The sequence below is a fragment of the Galeopterus variegatus genome, unplaced genomic scaffold (assembly GCF_000696425.1).
Source record: "Galeopterus variegatus unplaced genomic scaffold, G_variegatus-3.0.2 Scaffold805, whole genome shotgun sequence".
Lineage (NCBI taxonomy): Eukaryota > Metazoa > Chordata > Mammalia > Dermoptera > Cynocephalidae > Galeopterus > Galeopterus variegatus.
This window is the reverse complement of record NW_007726916.1, coordinates 315426-338334: the sequence shown is the minus strand read 5'-3', so window position 1 is coordinate 338334 and position 22909 is coordinate 315426. Positions and strand designations below refer to the sequence as shown.

Here is a 22909-nt window from a genome sequence, read left to right as displayed (position 1 = left end):
AAGTCAGAGGGAGGAAAGAAGGAAGGCTAGGTGGATGGATGGAAGAAAGGAAGGGAAGAAAGACAGATAGAGGGGAGGAAGCTAGAGGGATAAGAGGAAAGAAGGAAGATGGAAAAGACACGGATGGGAGGATGGATGAGAGATAGGAAGGATGGTTGGATGAATGGGCGGGAATGGACAGATGGGTGGATGGATGGACTGGAGGACGGGTGGACAGAAGCGATAGACTGGATATACAGGTGGATGGATGGAGGGAGCGATGAAAGGATGTATAAACCAAAGGAAGAAAGGATGGAAGGAAGAAAAAAGGAAGAGGTGGGCAGGAAGGAAGGTGAGAGGAAGGAACAGATGGGCAGGAGGGGCCGGCAGGGCGAAACGGGGCTGAGACGGAAGCAGGAACCCGCCAGGCCTTCTCCATTCCCTGCTTCATGCGGGGACCGTGCAGAGTGAATCTCTCTCCGGCTGCACCTGGAGCCCAGACGTCGAAACCCACAGACCTAGGTCCAGCACTGGTTCTGGTGGTGGCACGTCCCTGTCCCTGGGAAGCCGGGGATTAGGAGGCTTCCCACAAGGGGCTCTCAAAGCGAGTGCATTCAGTAAGGCCTGAGGATGGTTTTGACAGATCTCAAGCAGGAGGCGTGTGAGTTTCAACCAAGCCTCCATCCTCACCCCATGACCCAGCTGACATTTCAGGTGAGGGTCCCCTGCCCTGGGTTTTACCACAAAATCAGCAGCTCTTGCAGAGACAAGTTGGCAGGGAATGGGGGAGGTGGTTGTTGATATTTACGCAAACTCCTGCAATCGGCTGCGATTTGGGGCTAGGCTGTTCCCCGCCATTATAATCTTTGCCATGTCCCTGTGTCGCCTGTACTGTTACTAGGCTATTGTAAAATCAGGGGTTGGGCAAGCTAGTCATATTTTTCTAACTCATAGTATTTTCTAACACATAGTAACGTGAATATCTCACAATTAAAGAAGTTGCCCTGGTACCATGTGAACTCCCCTTGTGCAGCCCCGGGGCACATGCAGCCCTCTGGTGGAAAGGCTCATGTGTTGGGCATGGAGTGTGCCAGGCTCGGTGCCAATGGCCTTCACAAATCTCCCTTCATCGTTAAACCCTGTGAGGTTGGGGCTTTTCTTCCACCCATTTAACAGACAAGAAAACTGAGGCTCAAGGAGATGGTGAGACTTACCCAGGTGACACAGACAAAAGATGGTGGAGCCAAGACTCAAAGGCAGATCGAACTGATTAGGAGGCTCTTGCTCTACACTCAGGGCACACATCCCCAGTATCCTGAGATATGGCGAGCTCAGCACCTCCCATGTCCCTGACAGTCCTTAGGCCTCACGGATTCTCTCACCTGGGAGTCTGGGAACCACTGATCTAATGCGGACACCTGCTTCCCCCATCGCCCCTGTGGTCTGTTCTCCAACCGGCAGCCAGAGGGAGCCTCTGAACTGTAAGCCATGTCTTGCCACTTCCCTGCTCAAAACCCTCAGATATTGTCTAAAAGCCTTACCGTGACCCAACCCCCCTCTGCCCTCCACAGTCCTTCCTGCGCCCTTCCCTCCAGCTGCACTGGCGTCCTCCTTGTTCCTGGAAACTGCTAACCTTGACCATGCCCCAGGGCCTTTGCACTGCTGCTCCTTCTGTCTGGAACACTCTTCCCACAAGGCCCCCTTCCTCACCTGCTTTGGGTCTCTACTGAAATGTCAGATCTGGTTATACCAGGAAAATAAGAACCCCTGTGACAGCCTCCTCCCTGACTCTCCTGGGCTCTCTTCAGAGTGCTTTACCTAACATTTTATTATATATTCAGGCGTTTATGGTCTGTCTGCCTCTCAACTGGAAGGTCAATACCCAGAGAGCACTGTTTGCTGCTGAATTCATAGCAGTTAGACAAGGGCCTGGCAAGCAGTAAGTTCTACATGAAGAGCTGCTGGACACAGAAACGAAACCCCTTATGTACAGAGATCTGACTTTAGTCCCTAAGCCCGATCACTCATGCAGGAGCGGGCCCTGAGCTGGCCTCCTGCAGGCGGCTCCCCTCCCTGGTTCCACGCGGCCTCCCTGGGGAGGTACAGGCGGCTGCTCTTTAGATTTTGACAGGGGCTGCCTTGCACCAACAAACAATATGTTTTCACTTGTGTGAGTTGTAACTTCTCCATCATGTAACATGGTTTTAATTCTGCTGAGTTGCCCTGGGGGCTCCTGGCATTAGGGACATTTTTGAAAAAAATTTAGAAAATAAAAACAAACTGGCTTCCCTGAGTAGCTCCAGCTGGTAATTAAGATCCTCCTTTAAGAGGTGCAACTTCGACTTTGGATGCCAGAGAGAAGCAGCAGAAGTGGCGAGACTGAAGACACTGGCTTGAAACACCAAATCCTGCAAAATACCTGGCTCTGAGCAGCAGGTTTAACCAAGATCGACAAAGCGCCTACTATGTACATGTCTGCTTTTACTGCATTGGAGCTTCAAACTGGTCTATCCACTGGCAGATTTGGTATCTTTACTTGGGTGTTGCAGACATCTCAAAGCCCATGTGCCCAAGACAGAAGGACGAATCCCCCCACTGCATATCACACCTTCCTTGTTTTGTCCATCTCAGTAGATGGGCCACGCCCTGGAGTCCTTGCCGCCTTTCCTTCATCCCCCATGTCTGATCTATCAGCAAGTCTGCATGGTTTTACCTGCATCCCAAAGCCTGCATCTTCTTTCACTAGATCCAGCCCATTCTTCTTCCTTGCTTGGACCATTGCAGTAGCCTCTTTGCTGATCTCCCTGCCTCCACCTTTCCCCTCCTGTTGCCCATTCTCCATGCAGTAGCCAGAGTGGTCTTTTTAACACACAAACCAGACCATGTGGCTTTTCCTGCTTAATGACCCCTTGCCCCATGGCTGTCCACAGCACTTAGAATAAACTCTGGTTTCTATGACATCTCCCTCTCCGGACTCATCTATCCTGTACTTTTACTACTGTACTAGGGCCACTGTGGCCTTCTCTTTGATCCCAGATTATTTCATGCTTGCCTCACCCCAGGGCCTTTGCACTTACCTCCCCAGATTTCCCCCTGGCCAGGTCCTTGTCATCACTCAGCTTGAGTTGCCTCCTGAAAAGGCCTTCCCTCCTCCTCTATCCAGGTAATCACTTGCTCTCACATCTGATTGTTTTATTTCTTCACATCATTTTCATTAGCATGAACTATCTTGTTTATGAACTTGTTTGGTTGTTTACAGCCTGGGCCTTGGGGATTTAGGGTGAACCAGACAGAGTGGTCCCTACTCTCATCAAACTGACAGTCTATGGGGGAGACAGGCAAGAACTAAACCTACCCTGGCCTTTTCAACTACAAGGGCCAATAATTTCCATTTTTTGCTACATTAAGTTGGGTTTTGATATTTGTGATCAGCTGAATCATTCCTGTACTATATTAGGCTCTGTAAATACTTGCTGAATTCAATTGCCATGGGTTTCTTTTTGTTTTCATTTTGAACTCATAAGTCCTCTCTTTCTTGTTCTCTCTTTCTCTCCCATTTCTCTTTCCCCCAAGTCTTCAGAGGTCATTGTAAAGGGAGCCTGCACACTGCATTTGGCTGAAAAGACAGCCCTGGGCCTTGTTGACGGAAGTATTCTCCACTGTTCCAAAGCTCTCTTTCTTCCTCAACAAGTTTCTACCTAAATGCTCTCTTTGAAACTGCTTTTGGGCAGAGAACATCAATTCCATTTTATAGATGGGAGGACTGAGGCTCAAGTGGCTTGCATAGACTGGGCAGAACACAGACTGATCATTTCAACAAGGATTTCCCTCTCTGGAACTCTAGACCTGCAGACCAGAATGAAAAACCTGAATCCTTTCCTCTCCTGATGATAAATATTAGTAGTACCCTGGGCTAGCCTGAACAGATTTTTTTTTTTTTTTTAAAGAAAATGGTTTTATTCCTAGTTTCTAGTTCCCATACAGTTTGCAAATACACTTTCGCTCTGATAACATGGCTTTGCAACTAGCAAAGCAGCTGAACCAACACCCATAAATACAGGTGGGGAGACAATTCACATCCACTAATGTTTCTCGACATAAACTACTATTTTAATGTCATTTAAAAAAACAATTGCAAATAGACCACATAATATACACGGGCAAAAAGGCAATTAACTGAATATCTTGAAACACTAAATGCATAATAAACAGCAGATTTGGAATCCATAGCCTTTATATTTCTACCTCACAGTTTAGTCCCTAGGAATTTTTAGATGCTGAGAAAAAAATATTCCTACTAGGATAAATAGGGATGTTCTTTCACATACAGCTTTATTTAGGTTGCCTTTTTCAATCTGTTGAACCAATAATGCAAATATAATTTACAAAGCCAGAAGATCCCCACACTAATTATTTTATTAGCCAAAAACCCTTCTTCACCTTGGAGAAAGTTGCTTGCTCTTTCATTAGAGGGAAGTAACTCATTGTATTCCCTTTTTTGCTTTGGCTACTAGGAAGCTCATTGATTCACTCTGAACTTGACTGTAGTAGTTAGCCTGAGCCTGGATTTTTTTGGTATAATTCCTAACCCTTATTCATTACATAATTTTTTATCCCTTTGCCTTTGCCATAATAGTTCTATTTTAAGGATGTTTTCCATTTGAAATCCTTCCTGAATCTTTCCAACACAGGCTGGGTATAAACAAATGAATTAAATTGATTTCTGAATCTCTCCCCCCTTTTCCTTGCATCTTGCTTAGGGGCTTGGGAGCAGATACTTTAAATAAGCATATTCCCTCTGCTCGCTCTCTCTCTTTGTAAAACATGCTTTCAGGGGAATGTAAATTGTTTTTAAAAGCTCCCATACTGGCCCACTGCTAATTATTACTGACCCAGGAGGATCTGCACTAATTTGCTTTAATAAACTTATTAAATAGCAAATTTCAGGAGGAAGAAACTACATAGCCTTTATTGGATTAGTAAAACTGCCAGTGGACATCACCACTAGAGCAGAGAGAAAAGCCCATTAACTGCACAGGAAAACAAGGGAGATAATCTGGCCAAGTGTGTTTCCAATAAACTGTCACTGGCCACAGTTTTGTGCCTTCTTGGGGGATGCTAGCAAAAGTTTCAAGACTCTAAAAGAAAAAGAAAGAAAGGAAAGGCAGTCCCCCACCCCCCACCCCAAACCAGATGCAGGTGATTAAATATGGCAAATATTAAATGAAACCAGCAACCGCAAACCTCCAGGTCATTGAAGAACAGATGTGTATCTGCAAGGTTGAAGATCATCTCCTCCATCATCAGGCCGATGCGCACAGACGTTGTGGTGTCCTGTTGGAAAGAGAAGGGGAAAGTCACATGCGAGTGCAGCCTTTGTCATCTCAACCTCCTTGTCCCTCCTGTCCCACCTCTGGAAGGCAGTTCTGGGGTTTTCTCGTCTGCACGGCTCATGAGCAGCCTGAAATGTGTCTCTGTGTGGGGCCAGTTTTCTAGTTTTCCCACCATTTATATTTACCCTATTCAGTATTTCAATCTCCTGGAAAATGCCCCTGGAATTGCAGCTGTATTCAGTGTTGCAAAGACCGTTATTATAGAAATGGCCCTAATAAAAGAGGACCTCTTGGAAAATATGTTTTCAGGGGGTGCCTTCACCACGTTTTTGTTTTTAGGGAGGCTTGGAAGATTTCAGGGAAAGTAGCATAAACTATAAACCACTGGGAGAGCTGGGATGTCGGTTCTCTTTCCAGTGATCTCTCTATGCATGCTGCCTTACTCCTCCTGACACTTTAAAAATCACTGTTATCTAATAATTCAGGATTAATTATAAAAACAAACACACAAACAAAAACCCACTATGGTACCTCCATGCCAGGGGAAACTAGATGGCAAATGAAGTAACGCTAGAGCTGCTAATATAAAACTATCATCAAGAAATACAGTTTTAAAAAACTATAGTATTAAGTAACAAAAGCAAGTTGTATCATAGGATAATTGTGTGAAACACAATTGTGCAATAAAAGTCCTATTGTCTCCCTCCCCCACCCCCATAAACAAAGCATGTTAGACTGTATTGCCGTTCACCTGTATTTGGGGTCCCTCCCTGAGGTGCTTCTCCCTGCAGGAGGATGAGATATGATGGGTTGGCAGCCTATAGCCTCCAGGCCACATCTGGCACGCTGTCTGTTTTTGTATGGCTCATGAATTAGGAATTTTTGCCTTTTTTAAAAAAACTTTGTATTATCTATGGTTGCTTTTGCACTAGAAAGGCAGAGGTGAGTAATTGCTGCAGAGACCATAAGAGAGGCCTACAAAAACTTCATGGAAAGATTTGTATTCTTTTAATTCTATTTTTCCATGAACTTTTGAAGTATCTGTGTATGTTCCATGAAGCCTAAAATACTTACTGTCTGGCCCTTTGCAGAAAAAGTGCCAGCTCCTGATATACCCTCACTGTTGAACTCAGGTATGACCATAGGACTTGCTTTGGTCAAAGATACATGGGTGAAAGTTATGTTTTGCTTCTGGTCAGAGTTCCCCATGCTCTCTTTTCCCACTTCACAAGATGGTAAATATTCTGGATAAAAGCTATTCTATTGGCTGGCTGGTTAGCTCAGTAGAGCACAACCTTACAACACCAAAGTTCAGATTCCTGTACAGGCTAGCCACAAAAAACACACCCACAAAACAAAACAAACAAAAAGCTATACTAGATTATTATTACTAGCCTGGATTTCAGAGTAAAGATGATGTAGATCAGAGGTGCAGCTGACCACAAAGTACATGTACCATACATGAGAAATAGACTGAGAAGTAGATGAGATTTGGGGGATGTTTGTTACTGCATCATACCCTCACCTATCCTAACTGATACATGTGGAACATAGGTCACATGATGGTTTTTAGCTCTGGCTGTGCACTATAGTGCTCTGGGGAGCATTTAAAAATCCTGCCCAGGCTTCTCCTGGACCAATAAAATCAGAATTGCTGAGAGTGGGGTCCAGGCACCAGGACGTGCAAAGTTCCCCAGCTTGATTCCAATGTGCAGCCAAGGTTAAGAACCACTGGTCTGAAAGGATATACAACACACTGTTAGTGATATTCCTGGCTAATATCTCTTAAGTGCTTTCTCTGTGCCACTTTACAAGTATTAACTCATTTAATCCCCACAAAGCTCTGTGAGGTGAGCACTATTATTTTCCCATTTTACAGACTAGAAAACTGAGGCACACAAAGGTTAGATAACTTGTTTAAGGCCACACAAGCTAACAAGTGCTGGGATTTGAATCCAGGTAGTCTGGTTCCAGAGCAACGCTGCTTCTGAGGAGGACTTGAGGGGCCGGGGACAGGAGAGGAGACAGTGGCACCTTGTTTGAATTTTTTCTGTTTGAATTTTTCACTGAGAGGCTGTATCACTTCTATTGTAAAAATAAATAATTAATGACAGAAACCCTTCTTGACCCTTAAAAAAAATTTTAAAAAAATTGCAGCTGGTGATCTCAGCTTCACACACACAACTGTGAAGAATCAGGCCGGGAACACAACCATGAGGCACAACACCTCATCAGGACCCCAGAGCCAAAGCTGAACACTGCAGGTCCTGGCTGGAAGTCAGCAGGGCAGCATTCTCGGTGAAAAATGAAGAGCAAATGAGAAAAACAAACTTTTCAGGGGCTAGGAAGGGATCAGTGTGTGACCTGGGAAAAGGTTTTGGGGGTCTTTCCATGCATTATTCATACCCAAACCATTTCACCTCTGCTTAACTGTGCACTCCCTCATGACGCGGCTGTCTGTGCACCTATCTCCCAGTGACCAGCCTCAATGTGCTGCACAAGAAGCAAGAAGAAGCTTCCATCTAGACGTGTCTGCTGAAAGGATTTATTAAGAAAAATGTCACCTCCCAGGCTAGCATCCAGAGAAGGAAAAATTATTATTGTATACGAAACGGCTTCTCTGTAAAAAGTATTTGTATAGTTACAAGAAGGCAAATGCTGTCTATAGATAAAACTCAAATTATGATTGATTGCTACTGGGAGAAAGTTTGCATGTGTGTGATGGCAGCAAGGGGGAGAGCTAAGTTCTTATTTTGTATTTCGGGAAGCCAGAGATTGTGCCTAAATTGGACAAAAAAATCAAGAAGTAGCAACATAAGTGTGTTACTTAGAAATCTGGAGGTAAGTACCAAAAGAATCAGCAAGACTTGAAAGTTGTTGCCTCGGGGCAGAAAGAAAGGGTGGAGGGTCATTGGGGACTGCTGTTTTTCATATACTTTCCTTTGTAGAGCTATATGAATTCTAAACTATATGCATATATTTCTTGGGTTACAAAAATTAAAATAATGGGCAACATACTCAGTAATTCCACTTTTTATTATCCTAGAGAAAAACTCAAACACATGAACAAAGGGACATGTCAAAAGATGTTCATTACAGAATTGTTAGTAAATACCAAAAGATTGGAAACAATTTAGCTGTCCAGCCAAAGGAGACCAGAAAAATAAAATGCAGTATATTCATACAATGGAAAACTAAATTGCAATGGAAAGAAATGAACCAGATATCTACATAGTAACACGGACACATAAAACAAACACATATTGTTGATTGAAAAAAATATTTCTGATTATATATTATATGCTGCATGTTATTACAATTTATTAGAAACACATCAAATGTTACTATGTATTTCCCACAGGTACTTATATATTTATAAATATCTGAAAGGATGTACCCAGAATCAGAACAGTAGTAACTTCTGGAAGGTACAAAGGAGGGATAGGAATTAGAGGTGATGGTCAAAGTGAACTTTAGCATTATCTAGCATGGTCTAAAATTTTTTAAAACAGAAGGGATTCAAATATACAGTGTACAATTAAAAATTAAAAAAAAAATAAAGACACCAGATGTTTTTGTAGACAGCCTTTAGAACACCCAACATACTTACTCCTTGAGCACTCTTGTTATTTCTGGTCTTCCTAAAATCTGCTTACGTGTTGCCTATTAGATTGTTTTAAGCTACGTAGGTGGGACCTCTTTTCAAGAAACTTGATAAAAAAACTAGTTGCACAGAGGAGGAAGTCTTGGAATAGCTCCAGAAACTCACAACGGAGTTAAGTAACACAGAATGTTGCCCTAGGTCAGACCACTTTATCCGAGTAAAAAATGTTCTTCCAGGGTTGCAAAGACAGAAACTTAAAATAAATAAATAAATAAAATTGGTGGGGACTCAGTATTAATTAATGTGAAATACACCTGGAGTGAGAGGAAGATGGAAACCATCAGTTTCATCTCGGGCTGCCTGCAGAATGCATCCCTAACAGGTCCATAAACACACCACCGTGGGCTGTTGGCTTAAGTCACCCAGTGCAGGCTGGAGGGAAACCCTCTGTCTGACCCAGCACTTCTTCCAGTCAAAAAAAGCTTAAAATATGGGAGCCTCCACGCCATGCTGTTCAGCTAATAAAGGGCCATTGACCCCTTCAAATCCACTCTGATCCCTCGACCACCTAACGCTGCAGTGAGGATTAAATGAGACAGCATGTGTGTAAACACCTAGCCCAGAGCCTGGTATGCAGCAGAAACTCCACAAGCGCTGGCTATTGTCAAAATCCCCTAGTCCACTTCCACAAACCCTTCAGCAAAGAACCTGTTTCTGTTCACCCAGCTGGAGCACCGGAAATCAGACGGCACAAAAGCCTTTAACATGCCATTCACATGAAAACCATTTTCTTAATCACTACATACTTTACGGATAAAAAAAAAAAAATCAGTGGTTAATTTCCTAAGCAAGCAAAAGGTAAGTGGACCATTTTAAAAAAATAGATCAATTTAAATCAGAATGGAGAACTTAGAAAAGGGAGTTTTTCCAAAATTGGCTTCAGTGTATAACTCGTCCTTGAAGGGACTGTGCTGCAGGCTGGGGGGCTGGGTGGATGGAATGTCATTTTTGTTTGACTAGAGAATTTGTGGGTGGTTCTCTCCCAGAGAAGGTACAAATCAGATGAAGGCACTGCAGATTTTTCCAACGTGGCTTAATGTTCTACAGATTTCTCAGGGTTTGGTTTCGATGATGGCATGGTGGGCTACGTACGCATTCATTTAGCGAGCTGGTGAGGAGGCACTGGAATCGCCCCTCGGGGCAGACGCTGTGGACCTGGATGGCAGCTCTGTAACCTAATTATTACGCATTCTTGATGAAGTTCTCTTAATTAGAGGAGGATGGCAGAACCTTTCACCATATGGGCTGCTGCTCAAAGATCTGCCCAGTGGATCACTGAGTTACCTTGTGATGTGTGGTTATACTTCTTGGATGGCGGGGAGGGGGTAAGAGCATAAAAAAAAGAGTCTTTCCAGAAACAAAACTAATCTGATGTAACACAAACATGAACGAAGAAAATGGATTCTAGGAAATGTAGATTCTTGGAGCTTTGAAAATTCGAATGCCAAAGTTATTGAGGGTTAGACTGCCGCAGTTGTTTTCTATCAAGCAACTCCACTATCCCCCAGTTTAAGCCGTATTAAAAGTCTATTTCCCAATCCATATAGATTAGGAGGCAACCGTTTTCACTGCAAAATGAGGAATCCAAGTTTACGGCAAAAAGTTGTCTTAATGAATCAGAACTTTACTTGTCCATTAAAGAATTTCCTTTTCTGCATTTTCCAAGTTTTCTGTTTTAAGCCTTTAGCACTTTGGTAAGCAGATGGCTATAAAACGTGTTTAATTCAAACAAGTGAGATTCACATAGTATTAAATCAGCATCACAACCCTTTGAATAAAAGGAAGGCCTGCTCCAGTTTCATCCTGAGACTTGTTTATGTAACTGTGGTCTTTCTGATTCCATCACAGTCCTGGTTGAATCAGCATTGTCATCCTGATAGCTAATCTTTATTGAGTGCTTTGGAGGAGAGGATAAAAGGGTGGGCTCTGAGCCAGACTGCCTGTGATCAAGGCCAGTTCTACCTCTTACCAGGTGGATGACCTCGTACAAGTTACCTAACCTCTGCTTGCCTCAGTTTCTTATCTGTAAAATGGGTTTACTTAACTGATAGAGTTATGAAGATTAAACGAGTTTTTCAAAGTGTAGGTTTTAATCCTTTGAGTGAAAGTTTAATGACCAGCATTAAGGGGGGAAAAAAAAAAGACTGGAAGAAATATAATAGATTCCAGGGGTCAGCAAATATAGACCTGCTGCCTGTTTTTGTAAATAAAGTTTCATTGCAACACAGCAGTACATTTGTTCACTTAATGTAGCTTTCATGCTACATTACATTTCACCATAGAGCCCTGCCTGAAGCCTGAAATATTTATTATCACTTTACAGAAAAAGTTTGCCGATCCCTAGAATAAATAAGATACCAGAGTCCATCATGTGCTGTAATGGTGAACTTCTATTTCAGTTGGGGTGTCTGTGTGTGTGTTGTGTATGTGTGTGTGATGGGTCAGTGCCGTGTTAAACATTTTGTGACTACTGTTGGAGCTTAGAACCATACCTGGAACATAGCAAGTGCTGACTAAATGTTAGCTAAGTAACAGCTACTATTTATATTGCTATTACTATTACTGTTGTTACTATGTGACTTATTCGATGTCACTTAGCTTGTAAGAGGAAGTGTTGGGATTGAAACTCAGGTCTAATCTGACTCCAGACTCCATAATCCTCTTGCTATGCCCTGAAGCCTGCCATGGCTGCTTTGCTCAGAGGGAGGGTCTGGCCTCCAGGGCTTAGCTGGACAAAAGGGACATGCCATTCCCCATGGAACATCCAAATGCACCAGATATCCACAGTGTCTGGCGGTCTCCACTTGAGCTGAGCCATTTAGTTGGTTTCCTTTGGGGTCCCTGCTGGGAAGATTTAGAGACTGGCTGTGTGGGAAAGGGTTAACTCAGCCGGCCTGGCTTACTCAAACCCTGCACACTCCTAAGAAAGGCTTATCTTCAGGACTGGCGCTTGGCCAGCTCCTGGTGGATAAGCTCTGAGCTCTTGGGCCACACAATTCCAGTTGATAAGATAGTTTACACTCATGATGTGATTTATGGTGAATGCTGGCTTTTGCCTGGGGTGGGGGGCTGGAGTCTGGGTAGGTGAGGTCAGTCACGTAGGCCCTACATGCTTGTGTCACTGAGCCCCAATAAGACCCCGGACACCAAGGCTCAGGTGGGCTTCCCTGTTGTCACCATGTGGCACATATTGTCTCACACCATTGCTGGGAGAATTAAGTGGAGTGTCTGTGCTTCACTGGGAGTGACAGCTGGGTGGTTGTGCCTGGTATCTCCTGGATGTCACCCCATGTGCCTTTTCCTTTGCTGACTTTAACCTGTGTCCTTTTACTGATAAACTGTAACTGGGAGTCTAACAGCTTTTCCGAGTCTTGTGAGACCTTCTAGTAGTAAATCAATGAGTCTGAGTGTGTTCTTGGGGACTCCCAACACAGTGTCTTTATTAGAAATCTTCAAAAAACACCACCTGGTTAACAAAGGAGGCAGTGTGGTATTGTGGAGATCACCTAACCTCTCTGGGAATGAGCTTTCATATCTGTAAATTGGTAGTTAATTTTTAGTAAAAAAAAAATACCCATTATTGGCCTTCCAGGGGATCTCATAACAAAGGCACAGCCAGAATCATAGTGATTGGTTCAGGGATGATCGTGTGGCCAATGTGAGTCAATGAGAACTGGCCCCAGGACTTTAGCTGTAACTATCAGGAAAGAGGATCTGGGGCCGGCCCGTGGCTCACTTGGGAGAGTGCGGTGCTGATAACACCAAGGCCATGGGTTCGGATCCTATATAGGGATGGTTGGTTCACTCACTGGCTCAGCGTGGTGCTGACAACACCAAGTCAAGGGTTAAGATCCCCTTACCAGTCATCTTTTTTAAAAAAAAAAAAAGGAAAGAGGATCTGGATCCCATCATGCCTTAAGTCTACTTGTGGACATTTTGGTTACATGAGCAAACACGTTTTCCTTTTTGGGTTAAACTAATGTGCATTGTGTTTCTTTCACTTGTAATCAAAAGATTCTTGACCCTGCATGCTATGTGTATGTGCAACAGTGGGTGTTTCCAGAACAGGCATTGGCCAGTGGGCAAGTCCAAGTGCTTCTGCACATTTTAGCAATGACCAAACTTTGCCAGGAAGCACTTCATAAGGACGAGATGTCTTCTCTTCTGATGGCACCTCTGACTGGCCCCACCCCAAGGTGACTTCAGTCAAGACCACGAGAGGATCTGAGTTATTATCTGGTCTTAGAGCAACAATCTCTCCTTCACACAATCATTGCCTAATGGGGCAAATGGACTCCCTCAAATGACCACCACAAATTGCCTCCATCATTCACAAGGTATGTATGAAAACGGTCACAGACAAGAATCTTCAGGATGCTAAGTGGCTGAGGACCTGGGTTCAAATCCAGGGGCTTCCATTCCCCAGGTACCTTACCTCGGTGGAGATGTTCACCCTCCCTGGGCCTCAGTTTCCTCATCTGAACACAAGTGGTGAGTCCCTTCCAGGGCTCCTGTAGGATAATGTGTGTGGTGTGATGTGTCTTGCAAAACACCTGGCACCTAGGATTTATTATTAGCAGAAAGCAGCAGTGTCCAGAATCTCCCAACAGAAAACTCCCCCCACTTAGAAATCTCCATGCAATAGTTCAACCTGGTACAGGGGGTATTTCAAAAAGTTCACGGAAGAATAGAATTGAAAGATAATACAAATCTTTCCATGAACTTTTTGAAGTACCGTCATCTTTTCCAAACCATGGCCATTCTTTGCAAGTTCTGCCAAGCTATAGAGCAGCTGTGTTATTATTAACTTAGTATTTTAGTTTAAAAAGAAACTTGTTATCGTGAACATAAATGGAAAACCTGTTCCACTCACCATAAATGGAAGCTGACCATGAAGATAAGCACAAGTATTAGTTTCCTGTGGCTGCTGTAACAAATTAGCCCAAATGTAGTGGCTTCAAACAATGCACATTTATTCTCCTACAGTTCTAGAGATCAGAAGTTTAAATCAAGGTGTTGACAGGGCTGCATTCCTTCTGAAGGGCTCAGAGGAGAAGCCAGTTTCCTTGCCTTTTTAGCCTCTAGAGGCTGCCTGCATTCCTTGGCTCGTGGCCCCTTCCCCACATCTCTCCACCCTCTTGCTTCTGTCATCACATCTCCTGCCACCCACTCTGACCTCCTGCCTCCCTCTTATGAGGATGCTTGTGATTATGCTGAAGGCACTTCATCACATCTGCTAAGTCCCTTTTGCCACGTAAGGTAATATTGACCGGTTCTGGAAACTAGGACGTGGACATCTTTGGGGAGCCATTAGTCTACCTATGACAGCACACAATTACAAAATTACCAAATGCTGTTCTTTTGGGCACATCATTTCATGGACAAGTTTTAGGGCAGTGGTTCTCAGCAAATGTGGCACTTCTTCCTAGAGACTGGTTTGGAAATTTGGGAGGTATTTTGGTTGTCATAATAATTGGGGGGGGGGTAGTGGTATCTGAGGGTGCTGAGGATGTCAATGTCTTAGAATGCACCATGGGAAGGTGTACATAATGAAAAATTGTCCCATATTCTATGTAAGTTTCACATCTCCTGTTGGACACTCATGTTGTAAAAAACTGTTTCTAATTACCTGACCTTAGAATCTAACCCCGTTATATAAATAAGGACAAAGTATTTTTGCATGGTCTTGATATATACTGAGTATACTTATCCCACAGTCCCTCCCGGCCTCTGTTCTTCTATTTTCTTTTACTTCTAGTGGAGAATGGCTCCAAATCTCAGTTCTCTTAAATGCAACCTTTAAAATAAGAAGTAGATGCAAGTATCAGAGTCCTTCATTATGTCTTCTGCTGTGATCATGCCTGAGTATTTACATATTGAAATCTGTACGTATCTTTTTCTTTTTTTTTTTTCCTTTTTGTCTTTTTTCGTGACCGGCAACGGATCGCAACCCTCAGTGTCGCGCCCGTACCGGAACCGGCAACAGGATCGCAATCCTCGGTGTTGCGCCCGCACCTCGCTCAGCCAGTGAGCGGCCGGTCTGTATGTGGGATCCGAACCCTCGGCGGGAGCGCCGCCATGCTCCCAAGTGGCGCACTGTAGCAGTGCGCCACCAGGCCGGCCCGTGTACGTATCTTTTAAAAATAAATTTCCTTTGGGCCCGCCCGTGGCTCACTTGGGAGAGTGTGGTGCTGGTAACACCAAGGCGACGGGTTCGGATCCCTATATAGGGATGGCCAGTTAGCTCACTTGGGAGAGCGTGGTGCTGACAACACCAAGTCAAGGGTTAAGATCCCCCTACCGGTCATCTTTTTTAAAAATAAAAAATAAAAAAAGAATAAATAAATAAATTTCCTTCCTTCATATTACCATTAAGATATACTCATTTTTTAAAAAAGAGAGTGAGTGGGTGGGCTATATTATTTGAGATTTTCATGTCAGGATAGTAAAAGAGGCATTATAAGATATTTATTTTAAAAAGGGGCTTTGGATGTGTGATAAAGTTGAAATCTGCTTTAGGGAAAACTGGCAGCTGAAGCAGTGACTCATATCCTGATGCCCATCCCTCTGCCAACCATCCCCATTCCATCTGATCCATGGCATTTATTCCTGGGGGTGGAGAACATACGTGACTGCTGGTCACCTGTGCTACCCTGCCCACCCCAGGACTTTGCCTTGTCCTTGTACCTCAATTGTCTAATGTCTTCCAGGTTTTCCCAGGAGCAAGGGATTAAGGGACATTTCCCCAACATAATTATGCTCATTATCAGAGCTCTCCTGGTTTTGAGTGCCTGCCATGTGCTGGGCCCTGTGCTCAGCACTGTAACTGCATCGTGTCATTTACCTCATTTCCAAGGAAGGAGAGAGGGGGTGGTGAGGGAGGAAGATGACAGGTACACCTTTGTGCTGGGCTATGTATGAAGACAGCTTGCTTCCCCTCTCCCCAAAATCTATTGTCCACATGGTAGCCAGAGTGCTCTTTATAAATTAAAAATCAGAGCAGTCCATCTTTGTTTAAAACCCACAGACTCCCCCTGGTCCTCTGAGTAAAGCCAACATCCTTCAGTGGCTTTGCGTTCTCTGGTCACCACCTACTTCTCCACTCAGTGTGGCTTATCTGGTCTCAAACATGGCAACTTGTTCCTGCCTCAGGACCCTTGCACTTGCCATCCCTCTGCCTGGGGGAGTTCCCGTCCCCCAGCTCTTCCACAGCTGGTTCCTTTGTAACAGAGAAAGGCCTTCTCTGACCATTTCATCTAACATAACCCAAGATGCTGACTCCCTACTCACTCCATATCCCATTACCTTGTTACAGTTTTTAACAGCATTTATCATTATCCAAAATGATCTAATTTATTTATGATTTTTGATGCTTTTCCCCTAACTAGGAGGCAAGCTCTGTGAAAGCTATTGCTATGTCCCTCATTCCTGGAACAGCAGATGCTCAGTTAAGTGTTTTTAAAATAAATATGAGGGTACTTCAAAAAGTTTGTGGAAAAATTTGTGTTATCTTTCAATTCTATTTTTCCACGAACTTTCTGAAGTTCCCTTGTATATGCGTGTGAGTGAGCTTTCTGTACATTACATTTTCTCCTCAAAATACCTTTTCCCTACTGTACAGATAAATCAAGACTCAAAGAGATGAAGTGACTTGTCCAAGGTCACACTATTAATAAGTAAGAGGGTTGGGATTCAAACCCAGGACTGTCTAACTCAGGAAACCAAAGCCTTACCCATTTTACTCACTGAATATGTCTTCTCAGGAACTAATAACGAAATAAAATAGTTTATTAGGAAAAGAAGTTTAAGTCAGATCACAATCAGATTTTTTTTGGGGGGGGTAAATGCCTGATTTAAAACTGTTGATGTCTACTTTTAATGAAATAAATGATTCACTTAATGAAATTACACTTCCAAAGTTGGGAGAGATGACAGCCATTTAAAAATCAGCCCTTCTCTGATTCCATCCGTTGAGTAAGGAGAAAAATTAAAATAAAAAAAATCAGCCCCAATTCTTTTCTCAGGTCTCAGGCTGGCTTTGCTTTCTAATAACTGCTGGGCTTTGGAGGGGATAAAAGGAGGGCCCGCAGGGTGGGACAATTTCTCCCCTTATTGCCTCTGAGCATTTGTGCCTTTAATTTCCTGGACTTGATATGGAAAAGCAAACTCAACTGGTAAATCCCTTCCTTCTCAGCTGCCCCTTCCCCCTGCAAGGGCAGGAATGGCTCTGTGGGAACCAGACACCTTGGAAATCAGCTCATTTTAGCTGGCCCTAAAGGGCTGAGAATCCTTTCTCTGCTCCCAGCCTTGCCCCCATTTACTTGAGCCCATAACTTGTTAGGATGTCATTCTACAAGTCAAAAAGAGGCATGTTGTGCAAAGACTTACTTTAGGGCCTCTTTAGATCCAGTAACATTATCAAATGCTACATTTCCAAAAATAAAAATCACAGAAGAAACACTACTCTATCTGCATAGTGGCTTGGTCCTTCAGCAATCTAAAGTCAGGCTGCTTACCAGGTGCTGTCTGTTTCGTTCTCATAAGGAGTCCTCTCAGTGGAATGCCACAGTCAGTCCTTCCAGATGAGGGACGTGAACCCACAGTCTTTACTCCAAGATGCATGAATTCCAACATCTCAAGCGTTAGACTTGACCCGGTCCCAGGACTAAGCCCTCCCAGACTGTCTGCTTATCTTTCCAGCTCGAAAAGCAGCTCCGAGTGTTCCCAGTGGGAGGAAAGTCTTGGTAGCTCCGAAGAAACACTGGTAGTTCTTCAGCTCTCTCAGCATGGTGCTACTCAGATGATGAAATGAGTTAACCTGCTTTGTGCTCCTCGCTGGGCATTTTCTTAAGGAAACTTGTATAACAAGGAGAGGCGGATGTTTGGGAATGTGGCAGGTCTTCAAATATTCATGCACTAGCAATTTCGTCAATAAGTAACATTTAATTGAGAACTCTTAGTTCTTTAGATGTGTTTCTGAAAAATTTCTGGTGGCATGGTTAACAAATTCACTAGGGTAATTTCCTTTTTTTTTTTTTTAAAAAAAAAAAAAAAGACATGTGGCCCAGTTTTTTTAGGGGAACTGGTGGGTGCATTAACATTGCTTTTGTTTGTTTACAAAATGTCTCCAGAATGAAAAATTTGAGCGTTCTACAAATCAAGGTGTTTTAACCTTGGCACTACTGACATTTAAAGCCAGTTAATTCTTTGTCCTGGGGGCTGTCCTGTGCATTGCAGAAAGTTTAGCAGGATCTCTGGCCTCTACCCACTAGATGCCAGTAAGCCCCCCCCCCCCCAGTCGTGACAACCAAAAATGTCTCCAGACATTGCTACGTGACCTCTGGAGGCAAAATCACCCCCAGTTAAGAACCACTGCTCTAAATGATTTTAAAATAATAAAAAAGCTTGGTTCTTAGTGTTAGTAAATCAACTTTGGAATTACAGAGTGGACAAATTTATGGATGAGAGTAATTTTCTAAGTGATGAGCTAAATTAAAAAAACCCAAAACCCCACTAAATCTCCCCACCAGCTGAGCAGGAAGTGCTGATTTCTGCCTCCAGGGGCAGCGTGGCCCAGAAATTAGGAACCCTCACTGCAGTCAGGTGTCTGCAAATCAGGGCTCTGCCCTTACTACTAGAAGGTGTGTGACTTAGGGCAGGTCACTTCACTTCATGGTGCCCACTTCCTGGTCAGTATGACATGGGTACCACAGTCCCTACCTCCTCGAGTTACAGTGAGAGCGAGCGACCTGATACATGGAAAGCACCTGAGATAGTATGGCGAGCACTAATGGCAGGTGAGTGATTCTAATTCACTGAGAATCGCTTCTCTGGGGCCTCTCTGGCCACACCCAGCATTTGCACGTGGCTGTCCTCTTCTCAGATGCCACCAGCTGGGAAGGTCAGGGGAGGTGTTTGGCTTGGCACTTTGCAATCCCAGCCCTTTTCTTTCCTCTGAGCACCCAGACTGCCCTCGAGCCAGGCTGGTGTCTCAAGGGGCCCCTGTCTGAGCTTGCAGACTTGCCCTGTGAAGGGCAGACTTGCCCTCTGTGGAGACGTTTCACAGACACTGGCAGCTTGTGCCTGCATTCGCCTCGCTTTCCTTTTGTGTTGATTACCCTGACATCCCAAACTTTAGGACAATGCACTTCTGCACCTATTCTGGAATGGGGATCTTGCCCCTCATCTCTCTTTTAAAGAGAAAACACACAGACACACAAAACCAATCAAAGCCAGCACACCATCCAAGCCAGTGAGGCCTTTAAAAAATCACCGCCAAGTAGCTGTTTACAAGCTGAACAAATAATTACTCTGCCACAAGGAAGAAAAGTATTAATTAAAGCTATTCATTAAACCAGCTTCCCTATTCTGTGGGGTTTATCTCTTGGAAGTGTCAGCCAGAGGTTAGGGACGGATTAGCACACAATGGAGGGCTTTGCCAGTTAAATCTCCTCCTTGCGGTTAGCTTTTAATAATAAAGTTGTCATTAAAAGAAAGCATTTAATGGTTTTAATTGGGTTTAATTACTTGGAAACTCCTGGAAGACAGATCAGCTTGTTTAAAAGAAATTTTTTTTAGAGGAAGACAAAAAAATGATGGCTGTAAAGAAAAAAATAGGTTGATTCACATGTTTAAACAGAAAAGTTAAAAAAACCTCTTGGCTTCTTTTGCAGTTTCGTAAGAAAACATAAAATATAGAAAAGATCTTCTTAGCTCAGCAAATGGGTCTATTTGTATAACACAAACTTAACCTAAAGACAGAAGGATAAATCGCATCATTGCTGAATCACAAGAGTCAAACTGATGATAAATAATGAAATCATGGTCAAATTTAGAAGAAACAAAGACATCTAAACTGGTACTTCTTTTGGGGTTTAATGCAACTGTTCAGCCTCTTAGGTGTTTTGTTTTTTTTATCCTCTGAAGAATATTCCTACAGCTGGAGATATCTAGCAGTTTTTTTTTTTTTTTTTAAAGATGACCGGTAAGGGGATCTTAACCCTTGACTTGGTGTTGTCAGCACCACGCTCAGCCAGTGAGCGAACCGGCCATCCCTATATGGGATCCGAACCCGGGGCCTTGGTGTTATCAGCACCGCATTCTCCCGAGTGAGCCACGGGCCGGCCCTCTAGCAGCTTTTAAAGCACTTTATGAGGACACAAATTTAAAGGCAAAAAATAACAAAGAGACTTTGAATATAGAGTAGGGTGACCAACCGTCCTGATTTGCCTGCGACTAAGGGGTTTCCTGGGTCACGGGACTTTCAGTACTAAAATTGGGAAAGTTTTGTACAAACTTGGCTGAGATGACCACTCTCACATGAGTCACTGTCCAGGACTGAGGGGCATTTAATGACATCGGAAACCAGTGCATTTATGGAAGTTCATGCCATGGGCTTAGAACAGGGCCTGACACCCAGCAAGTGCCTGCTTGTTCCATGAACACTGACGACGTCCTCATCAGCACTGTGTGTCTTCTGCTCATTAACAGTGGTCATACTTCGGAATACCTTCCACGGATGGGGCATCTTCACAACCAGCAACATGCTTCTAAAGATGCCATTCTTGAAAAGACACTGTCATTCACTTATTCTACAAAAACTCTTTACTATGTAGCAGGCACAGTTCTAAGCACTTGACATGTAGTAACTCATGTAATCCTCCTCCAGTGACCCTATAAGGTAAATATTTTTGCTACTACACCCATGGTAGAGAGGTGGAAACTGAGCAGCAAAGTGACTTGTCTGAGGTCATATGTCTAGGAAGCGAACTTGAGCTCAGCTTTGAACTTGAGCAGTCTGGCTCTAGAGTCCACGCTCTAGACCACAGGTGAGTGAACTTTTTCTATAAAGGGCTAGAGAGCAAACATTTTAGACTTTGTGGCCCCTATGGTCTCCATTGCAACTGCTCAACTCTGCTGCTGTAACATGAAAGCAGCCATAGACAATAAGTAAATGAATGGGTTTGAATGTGTTCTGATAAAACTTTATTTAAAAAAACAGGTGGTGAGCCAGATTTGGCCCATGGGATGGATGTACTTTGTGGACCCCTGCCCTAGACCACTATGCTATACTCTCTCCTTGCTCTCAGACATTAAAAGCCCCTTGCCAAATGGAGTTTACATTCTAATGGAGGAAGAGGGCTATGAAAAACTAAGAAATACTTCATTTCGGACAGTGACAAATGCTTTGAAGGAAATGAAACACAATGATGTATTGGAGTGAGAGAAAGAGAGAGAGTGAGATGGATTGAGTGTGTCTGTGTATCTGTATTTCAAAGAGGACTACTAGAGATGAGGTGATCAGGGAAGCCTTCTCTGAGGAGGTGACATCTGCGTGAACACCTGTGTGCCAGTCATACGATGATTTGGGGGAAGGAACCGCCAGTGCAAAGGCCCTGAGGCAGGAAGAAGCTTAGTGTGTTTGAGAAGCAGCGTGGAGCAAGTAGAATAAGGAAGTGGGAGAGGGAAGAAGAAGCCAGGGGGAGAATCAGGTAATTTAGGGGATTCTAGATCATGGGGAGGAGTTTGTACTTGATTCAAATTGTACTGAAAACCAGAGAACAGTTCCAAGTAGGCAGAACGAAGAGGTCTGACTTACGTCCAAAACAGATTGCTCAGGCTGCCTTCATGGTGCTGCGTCACCCTGTCCTTCCAAAAGCCCAGTGACATTGGTGCCATTCTTATACCCATTTTACAGATAAGGGTCTGAGGCGCAGCAAATCCACAACCTATTAAGTCACAGGACTGGGACCCAGCTCTAGGGCAGTCTGCTCCGGTCTCCCTCTTTCCTCACTATGCCATAAGTCCTAGAGGATGTGGCGGCTGGACCCATTGCTGTCTCGCAGCCCAAAGGTTTTGTGTGTGTGGAGGATCAGGAAAGCAGTATTTGGCGTGAGTCAACACTGGCATGATTTCAGTCTGCAGAGAAGCTAAACGACTTACAAACACTGTGACAGTGTGTCATGGTGTGATACAACAGTGATAACTGTCCCATCACCCTGTACCAAGAAACCTAATGGGAGGAGGGGAGGAGACAACACACAACCCTTTTGAATAGCAAAATCAATTTCCTCTTAAATGGTGACATTCAGAGCACTTGACACATACTGCCGGCTGGACTCCCAGCATCTATGGAGGGGCCCGAGAAGGAAAATGAGGTCACTGCATGTGGCTTCTTCCAGTTCTGAGGGTAGACTTCTCCTTCCTGGCATCCATCTGGGCACAGGGCTTCTCTTCCCTCACACCCCGAACTTAACTGTCAAGGTGGAACACGGTTGAGGGGGACAAAAATTCACTCATTTATCCATTCATTCAGTAAGTAAATATTGAGTGCCTTCTATGTGCCAGGCACTATTCTAGGCACTGGGATACTGCAGCAAAAAAAAAAAAAAAAGGCCATTAAATAAATGGGTAAAGTGAGATTTGTAGTATGCTTGATGGCTGCTATGTACAGCTGCACAGGTTGTGTACTGCACCACCTTAGGGGTACCATTCACATAGACCACCAAGAAAGTGGCATCCCCTAGAGTTAGGCAATGCACATTCTGCATGCATATCAGTATGCCCAGCCAGGAGGTGACAAATGTTACAGAAAAAAATAAAGCAAAGAATTTGTGTTGTGTGGGCTGTGTGAGAGGTGTTGCAATTTTATAGAATCGTCAGAGAGGTCCTCACTAAGAAGGTGAGCAGATTTGCAGGAGGAAAAGGAGGAAGCCATGCATGCATCTAGATGAGAAACATTTCAGACAGAGGGAACTAAGTGTGCACAGGCCTGAGGTGGAAGTATGTCTGGCATGTCTGAGTACCATTGAGGTGGCTGGTATTTTTGGAGTGGAATAAGGAAGGGGAGGGAGGAATACCAGGAACTGAGGGTATAGAGGTAACAGGGGCCAGATCTTATAGGACCACATCGAAGGGCCCAGACCTTGTAACT

The 22909-nt window shown here is 43.9% G+C and overlaps 1 protein-coding gene across 3 annotated transcripts in view; it reads right to left on the bottom strand.

The window, feature by feature from the left end:
• The window catches only part of EYA2 (EYA transcriptional coactivator and phosphatase 2), a 200996-nt gene that overhangs the window by 48137 nt on the left and 129950 nt on the right, over positions 1–22909 (bottom strand). For 2 of the 3 annotated variants that reach the window (XM_008572544.1, XM_008572547.1), the window contains exon 9: positions 5224–5313. The exons of the other annotated variant lie outside the window; for it this stretch is intronic. In XM_008572544.1, coding sequence (XP_008570766.1) covers positions 5224–5313 — 90 coding nt within the window. The remainder of the gene's footprint in view (positions 1–5223; positions 5314–22909) is intronic. 3 annotated transcript variants of the gene reach the window in all.